Here is a 9,382-nt window from a genome sequence, read left to right as displayed (position 1 = left end):
CATGTTATCAATATTGAGATTATTTTCTTTTGTCAAAATAATTATTAGAAAAAGGAAAGTTAGCAGATTTCTCCTCTATTGCCAAAATAGTTTTGTTGTTAGCAATTTAACTAACAAATCAATATCGCACATGGTTCAAATGGCGCGTATTAACAAGTACTTAGTTAAATGTTAGTCATTGCAGGAATAATTTTACTATTTTCTTTAGAAATTTTTATTAGTATCGTAACAATGTTATCGCGTTTGTTCACCTTTTAATATTGATTTATAGAAATCGCTGTATGCGTCTGGTCGTTTATTCATTTGTTCAACATGAACCTAATATGCTTCATCGGGTCTTAAATTATACCCAGATGTTTTGCTATGAAATTTGAAACCATGTTACCGCGAATTTTCATTTGTTTACAATATCGACCATGTGGACTAGATGGGTTGTGTACTTTTTGCTCATAATCAAGATATAATTTACTATCAGTTTACACAAAACAAAACGAAATGCAAACCTTATATTCACATATAATATTTTTTCAGGACCAACAAGTGAAGCAAACTGGAGTTTACGTTCAATTGATACCAGCTCGTTTTTATTTGAAAACAATGACACATCTGCCGATCCACTGAAAACATATAGTGTTGAAATTAATACAACGGATATTAAGTTTTCTACAGATTGTTTATCAAAAACCGAACGTGAAGGAACTTCAATTTGTTCGATTCTTTCAAACGAATCCTTTCTTAACATTTCGAAACTTTATTCAGGCAGTTCTTATGCGATACAGATATTTCCTCAAATTAACTTTAACGGGAGTAATATTAAAAGCAATATACCTCAGTTCTTTGTCAACTATACAGGTAATTCAATTGTTCTTTTTAAACATCAATTTGCTGAAATAATGACGCCCGACAGCAATAATTGAGTATGTTTTTACGTAGTATACAATTAATAAAAATAATTAAAAAAAAGATTGACAAAAAATATTGATAACGTAAGATATCAAAGTTATGTATAGTCTTCATCACATCAAAGGTATTTTTTGCCATTTTCGTTCGATAAATTCATTTTCCAAAACATTATTGAAGATTCTTAAAGTAATCGTCCAAGCCGTTTATGATAATACCTTGCGTGTTTGAATATTTAAAAAAATGTAAAAATCATTTTTATAAACGACATATTCCAATAATCACATTTTCAAAGTTGAAAGCTTTTCTTTTATCCTATTATTTAGTTCCTGCATTGCCACATGATATCTATGTTCCTCTTGGCAACATTACCCATGACAGCTTCAGCGTTTCATTCGAAAATTATGGCAACAAAAGATTCACATATTGGAGTGTAGTTGTGATCAACAGTGAAACTGGGGAATGGGTAGCAGAAGATACTCGGCCTTTTGACGTCAGAGAACTGCAGATATCAACAAATATCACCTCTTCAACGTTTTATCTGGTTCAGGTCCAAACGCATGTTCCACTGCAATCCAGTGATTTGTACAACACAACTTTCAACACAAGTACATTCATTTGTTATAATATATATAATGCTCCTTGTTAGTCTTCAAAACTTGAAATAATAATAATAATAATAATAATAATAATAATAATAATAATAATAATAATAACAATAATAATAATAATAATAATAACACGGACTAATTTAAAGCTCGTGTAAAGTATTAAAATAATTGTTGTTAGATTTCACACGAAAATGCATTTATTATACATGAATGATATTAAAGCTGACCATCCTGTATTTGCAGGGCCTCGGCGACCAAACAGTGGCGTTCTGGTGAAAGCAAATGTGACTGAAAGTGAGATAACATTGTACATAAAAGAAAATGAAGTAGAGCGTTTTGATAAATATTCTTTGATCATTAACAGTTCAGATGAAGCCTTGTTTATACTCAGTGGCCCTTCAACTGTTTCTTGTGAGGAAATCGGAAATAACTGCACATTCCCACGGACCGCCAATTTTTCGACGGAAGTAACAGTAAAGATACTAAATTCCGGGACATTTTACCCATTATATCTTTATTCAATTTTTAATGGACTGTCAAGTTTTGAATCACAGGATTTGTCTTCGTACACAGGTAAATAATCAAAATAGCGCTGTAAATTGAAAAGAAAATCAAGACCATTTTGCATGCCTTTGCATTTTTTAAGATTTGCAAATTCTTACATACCATATTATACGAGTACAAATGCATAATTTATTATTTTGAGCATCGGAACATAGATTATTTTAATTGACAAAATACTCAGGGGCAAAGTTTTCTATAGGCCATGTAAACAACTTAAAATTAAAACATGAAATTAATACGCAATCAACTTCAGTTACAAATAATAAGACATATATTTATGGTAAAATGTGAGGATACTGATGTTTTTTTTTGAAATTATACGAACCATTTCTATAAAAGGCAAGAAAAGTAGCCCCTACACATCATTTTCGGCCAAGCTTATTCATAATATTGATGGCGTAGATTATGTTAATCTTATACTCGTATTGTGTTTCCTTAAGATTATTGCACTTTTAGCAAAATTTCATTTTCATGTTTCATCATTTATTTATAAACTGTTTAAGTTTCATTTTATGCTTTACCTATTTCATGTAAAATTACAATGTAAAATGTGAAATTCATACTACTATTATTTGACATGCTTTATACCTTCTTATCAATGTTTACCTACATGTATTTGATAGTGCCTGCCTTGCCGCATTTCATTGTCAACAGTATATCATCAAATGGCTTCGTTGTGGGTTTTAACGAGACGCAAACAAATTTTCTCTGGTGGAATATAATCGGTATTGAAGAAACTTCAAACAAAGTACCACGATCTAGCCTTTCTTACAAGTTTGAAAACCTGCTTTCGGGTCATCAATACGATCTCGAAATATATTCTGAAGTTGATGGTTTTATTTCTTTGAAGAACTATTCAGAAACCGTCACCACTTGTAAGTATTCAAAACCAAAGCAATAAGTGTTGAATAACCGTGTGTAACTTTTTAAATATGCAAGGCTTCGAACAAATAATACTGAATGTCTAACTTTTAGTGCCTTCAACGCCTTCGCTGCTTGAATTCCCGATCGAATATGTAAAAGAGAAAAGCTTCAAGGCGAACATCACAGTGCCAAATACTAGGTTCGACAATCTGAGTGTTAAAATCTGTGAGGATTTGGAACAGTCCACCTGTTTCACCAAAGTCGTTAACAACACATATTTTAATGGCAACAACAGTGTAACGAAACTTTTGTCTTTTGAGAACTTATCGTCAGCTACAAATTACAGCGTAACCGCTACAACTGGATTAACAAACGACGAAACAAGCGTTACATCTGTCGTATATAACATGAATACAGGTAAACGTATACATACTGTTGAAACATTATTGCCTAGAGTATTGTAAACTTTATCTTAAATATAACAATGTTACCAATAACAATGATATGTGGAAAAAATGATGATGCACTAAATCAGTTCCTAAAATACCTCTTCATTGTGACATTTCATTTAAGTTTGATTATTATGATTTCAACAAAACACATGAATGTGAGAGATGCCTTATGAGTATGGTATTCGCCTAAAGGACTCGAGCCCCACATCTTCTTTGCTTTTTAAAAAGGACACTTGTACTAATTTCTACCCAGTTAACGGTTCGTGTGATTATTTCCCATTTAAAGTTCTCTTCCCAATCGGTCTTTTATAAATAAGTACAATACTTACGTATACAATAATTGTTCCATATCTATTTTCTTATTCTGTTTCATTTAACTGACATGTCATTTCAGCTCCTGTACCTCCAAGAGTGCATTTGGAGTATGTAGAGGAAACTTTGATTGAATTGAATGTAACTGGAAATACAGAACTAAAAATTGATAAGTACTGCATAAAATTGAATACATCGAATTGCTATCAGATAGATGTCAACCAGCCTACAACCATTAATATTTCAAACTTACAAGCTGGTCAAAATTACTCCCTGAAAGTTTATACTGTTTGGAATGATATTGAAAGTGAACGATTTAAAGAAATCGAGACATATACGAGTAAGTAAAGAGAGTATTTGTAGGTATGTTTTTATATTTACTGAGTCTTAAACAAGACCCCCCCCCCCAACACACACCAAAAAAGCAACACACTTTCTAAATATTTAAATGATTCGTCATCAGATAAAGGAACGAAGTATAACAGCGAAAACAAAACAAAATAAGGAATTCTATATTTTGGAGAAACCAAGATGATTACCCTGAGATATTTAAACAATACATTATTCTATATTTATTTAACATAAAGAAAAATATGACACGTAATAATGTTAATGAAAGCGCTGTAAGGTTTGAAAGTTTAAAGTCCCGACAAGTGTGATTTTACTTTTTTATAATTCTCTTCACAGGCAATACAAATCGAATCAAAAACAATATTTTGATTATACGCAAACTGTAACCGTTAGGTGTATGTCATAATCTCAGATTTGATAGTTAAAATTGTATTTTTAATACAATAGCTTAGCAAGTTTCAAAACAGTAACCGTTTACTGATAAACCTATATATACTTTACTATACTAGATATTTTGAACATTGCTTTCATCTGGGATTGGTATTTGTTCACTCCAGGTTGTAGGTAAATTTTAAGTTAACATTTTGCTTTTTGGCGTTATTATCTGTAAAACCTATTCCCTCGGTTCCTCGCAAATACTTTCTTTGGCTTTCCTCTAAATTTACATTAAGGTTGCAATCTTTTGACGAATTTAAATAAAGACGTATTTTAATTCGCATTATTTTAAACGGCATAAAACAAACGTCCCATTTTAAACACAAGCGCATTAATTTAACATGACATGTCTAAAAGAAGATATGACGATACCTGCTTTCGATTGTTCGGTACTAAAGTATGTCGGCATGCTAAAAAACAACAACACACATGCACATCTGCATGCAGGAACTTTAACGTGTAAGACTGTCTGTGTATTTTATTTTAATTGTACAAATAATCTAACTATCATCTGTTTACACTAATGCGTGAAAGAAGTTTTATAGGTTTTCTTTGGTTCCCATATTTGCTTAATACGTGGTACCTGTTCAGAAAAGTGGCATCGTGACAATAACTGAATTTATTTATTATTTGTATTTTAAATATTTTAGAACCTAATCCAGTAAAGGCGGACGAAATAGACGTGGGTGTGGTAACTTATTCAACTCTCTCTGTTGTCTGGAACAAACCCCCAGCATATACGGACGGATACGAACTACAATGGAATTGTGAAAGCCCAAATATTGGCACAAGTATGAAAAAAGATCATACTCAAAATGTCAAGTTGTTATCAGCTACTGTTTCCAATCTTGATCCAGGAACGTTTTGCAATCTTACGATTACGGCATATATAATTAACTATGACAACGCTTTTCTCCAAGCAATGGATGTTTTCAAAGTTATTTCAAACAGCACATTGGAAGAAGGTACGAGTGTACTGTATGGGTATGTTTCTGATATTTGATGAGATTGTTGCTGTTCTTTTTATTTAATTGTACCTTCATTTCGTAAGAATAAAAACCTTTATACTAGATTGTAACCTCAGTTTCAGTAAATATTCGGTTAAATATATTTACAAATTGAATTCATTACTCATTGTTTTCGAAATATTTTAAATTTGGCAATTGTAATATATCTTCCGGGGATAGATGCCGTAAGAAAATGCATAATCATATTTCTCCTATTCACCAATTTGGTTAATAAGTTAATTAATTCACACGTTTTGAGTTAAACTTTAAGAAGAAGAAAATGGGAAATAATAACAACGCTCACTTAATAAACATTTATCAATTAAATCAAAATATTTAACCGTCCATACAACCCGTATGTGTTACTTGATTGGAATTATTCCGTTTTTCGGTTATTTTAATCATCCTTTCAATACTCTTACTTGTTAATTGCCAAACATTGACACATATAATTCCGTGTGCAATTTAAATACAACGATTCATATAATGGTACATATCATAAACGTCATGTGTATGCGTCTAAAATAGTATTTCCTTGTCAATAATTGTCTGAAATTGTGACGTAAAATGCTTTATTCTGTCGCAACCCAGTGACGTCAAATCACGTTTCACATGTGCAAAAACAGCTTTAATAAATATAGTTATGTTATGTTACTTTTAATTGAAAAAATGACGTTTGATGTCTTAAACATATAACTACACAAAATAAACCAATAGTACAGTTCCTTTTAATGCGTCTTAGCATGTTTGCACAGCATGTTTATTATCTGCGATAACGTCGTTAATTTATGTTTTTCAATTTAAGCTTGGGGTTGTGTTTTTTGAAATATAAAAAAGCGGGTTCAAAGTTAAACATTTAACGAATAATGTGTGGCATTTCTACTCGTGCATGTTTTTAATACACCTTTGAACAAAACACTTTGCAGAAACGAGGGTTTTTTTATGAAAATACAAAACATATTTGGTCCGTCCCTATTCCGACGTCATTCTTTTCTGTCACTCATTTCGGTAATAAAATCTTGATTCTCAGACAGTTTGTATCAGATTTGTTTTTTTTTTCTTTTTTCTTTTTGCCTTAATGCATAAATGAATTAAGTTTGGAAGCAGCATACATATGCATACATGTTAAATCACGAATCGTTTACAACACTATTTAAAATGTGCCCTCTGTCTTAGCATTTCATTGTTAAAACAATCATCAAAACAACATTTGGTAAATGTTTTTCACACCATTTAGTAAATGTGTTATATCTAGGTTACTTAAGATAAAACCTTTGTTTATATTTTCACCAGAAAGTTAGAGACAACGTCATAATCATAATTTGTTACATAAGAAAGTCTACATGTTTATTGAATGGCCCTCGAAAATTAGATATATTGACTGGACGGCGTTTAAAATGAATAATTTACAATAAAATAAAACATAACACTAGCTGTTAAGATATATTCCCTGTTTTTAGTTTTGACCAATATGGTGTGACCGCAATCATCATATTTTACTTCAACCAATATACAATGCTTAGGCCTTCGTTTGTCCTTGAAATGTGTGCTTTTTAAAAGCGGCCTCGTTACAATTTTAGCCACTGGGCCTATCCTTGTAGTTTCAATTGTAATGTATGATTTTCAAAATCGACGTTCTGAAAAAAAGAACTGTTAATTATGTCTGGGAGACCAGCTGTAAATGTTGATTCTTAAGAAGAGATAAATAGATTAAATTTTGCTTGTTAATTGTTATATAATGTTAACTACAAGGACAAGCCTAGCAGCTAAAAGTTGATGTGGAAAACATTAATTTTACGACATATAAGCGACATGGTTGCTTAGGTATACAATGTATATACATTGCCTTATTCAGCCTAGACATATAAAATAAATAGACTTAATTAATTTTAGCTCCGGGAATCCCAGAGTCGATAGAAAACACCGATTTGACATCAAGAACAAGCACAATTGAGTTGCAAGAGCCCAATAAAAGAAATGGTATTCTTCGAAGATATGATATTTGGGTCCTTAACAATGAAACAGAGACATGTGAACAATTGATTACGTACAAGTGTAAGGACTGTGACGGATCTCCGCCAAATGCTTCAAATTTGGTAAGTTGTGCATGTTAATGATATTTTGACATACTACATAGAATGCAAAAAAAGTATACTTACTATATATATACAGTGTGTTGATTGAACTATTGGTATGCATTTGGTAAAATATAAAGTCCTTTCAAATAAACACTTGAAAATCAATATGTATTTCAAAATTGAACTGCACATTCAGCGCAAATAACAACAAAACAAGGATGATAAAATAATAAAAACTAACTATCCTGCCGGTATATTCAAGTATGTTATAGAAAACATATTTGCTTTTAGCAAAAAATATAGTTTGCCATACCAAAGTTATTCAACGTTAATGTGATAAACAGAAATAATTGATAATAATAAGGTTGTTGTAACCTTGTGTCTGTTTATGTATTAGGGACACACACCCGATACATATTTGATGGCCCCCGAAAGAACAACGCAAATTTTAACCAAAAGATACAATTGCAAAATGATACAACTTTTAGCTTAGGGAAATAAATAATATGAAGACAATGTAAACGTCTGATGAAAAATGAAATAAGATTTAATCGAAAAACTACCAACAAATACGAAGCTAGATTATGTACGCTATCATAACATATTAACTAAAACTCGCAGTGCTCCAGTGATTTGACCCTATATTTAGATATAGTGTCATACAATAACGCATTTTGACGTGATATCAAAACTTTTGTTATTCCCTGGTGACGAAATGTTTGTTTTCACAGAAAATCATCACAACAAATACCGTATACCTGAAATAACAGGTCTGATCAAATTATCTCATTTGTGTTTCTCGTGGTTTAATTGTCCTACAACTAAACATTTACCGATAATATGTCTGGTGGTTTCAATCTATCAGGTCTAATATGACTGAACACGAAAACATGACTATTAAAAATAAAATAAAAAGTATAGTTCTCCAATATACTTTTCAGGTTCCAGACACGTGTAACAAATCACATTCTGAAATGTTCTCTAAAACAGACGCGACTTTGTCTTGGAATATCCAACAGCTTCACCCATTCCGAGATTACACAGCGAATGTTGTTGTTTACACGACTAAACCAGGAAGTGTTTCGACAATTATGTTTGAGACACGTGAAGACGGTACAGCTATACTATGATCATAATTGTCCTGCAATAATTGAATATAAAAAATAACCAATTATGTGTAGATATATAAATTAAGATAAAAATATTTTGTATATATTACAGACACATAATTATGTTGTTCTTTCTGTTATTATATTATATGACATATTCATCTATAAATTGTCGTATGTTAGCCTCTATTGTTTTAAAATTGACGAAAACTCGATATATATATTGAATAAGAAAAGTTAAATACATAACAATGTGATGTTTAGTTAATAAAACATTTTCTTTTGTACTTACTTAAAGTTCCCGGTCAGCCAGTGGAACTCAATGCAAGCATGACCAACGACTCGCTCACTCTTCAATGGAGTCCTCCCATAGAACGCAATGGCATTGTGCTTAATTACACTATTAAGGTTGCTTACTATGAACAAGTTTGCGGAGGTTTCGGCCCTCTGCAAAGGCATAGTTATGGTGTCGAATTAGATCCGGTAACAAAGTTCACTCAGAACGGGCTGCATGCATATTGGCAATACAATCTAACAGTAGAAGCAACTAATGCAATTGCCACAGGAAAACCGTCTGATTTAATATCAGTTAGGACAAAGGAGACAAGTATGTAAAGATATAACATTTGCTATTTTAGTTGAATATGCTTAGGTCATTCTGGAAATGAAATTGAACTCGGGTCCACCTGGTATTAGAAG

General features: G+C 31.6%; 1 protein-coding gene and 1 long non-coding RNA gene across 2 annotated transcripts in view; both read left to right on the top strand.

Moving 5' to 3' along the window:
• Window positions 1–1,947: 1,947 nt before the first annotated feature.
• Window positions 1,948–3,197, top strand: LOC128237347 (uncharacterized). The gene is made up of 3 exons (XR_008261581.1): window positions 1,948–2,084; window positions 2,699–2,950; window positions 3,051–3,197. It is a non-coding gene; the product is annotated as an uncharacterized LOC128237347 (long non-coding RNA).
• A 1,980-nt stretch (window positions 3,198–5,177) lies between these two features.
• The window catches only part of LOC128236908 (tyrosine-protein phosphatase 10D-like), a 30,171-nt gene continuing 25,966 nt past the window's right edge, over window positions 5,178–9,382 (top strand). The window contains exons 1-4 of the mRNA XM_052952040.1: window positions 5,178–5,454; window positions 7,390–7,592; window positions 8,516–8,687; window positions 8,982–9,290. Coding sequence (XP_052808000.1) covers window positions 5,283–5,454; window positions 7,390–7,592; window positions 8,516–8,687; window positions 8,982–9,290 — 856 coding nt within the window. The 5' untranslated portion in view covers window positions 5,178–5,282. The remainder of the gene's footprint in view (window positions 5,455–7,389; window positions 7,593–8,515; window positions 8,688–8,981; window positions 9,291–9,382) is intronic.

Source organism: Mya arenaria, chromosome 6 (assembly GCF_026914265.1).
Source record: "Mya arenaria isolate MELC-2E11 chromosome 6, ASM2691426v1".
NCBI lineage: Eukaryota > Metazoa > Mollusca > Bivalvia > Myida > Myidae > Mya > Mya arenaria.
The sequence above is the reverse complement of the archived record's forward strand: the minus strand, read 5'-3'. Positions and strand labels throughout refer to the sequence as shown.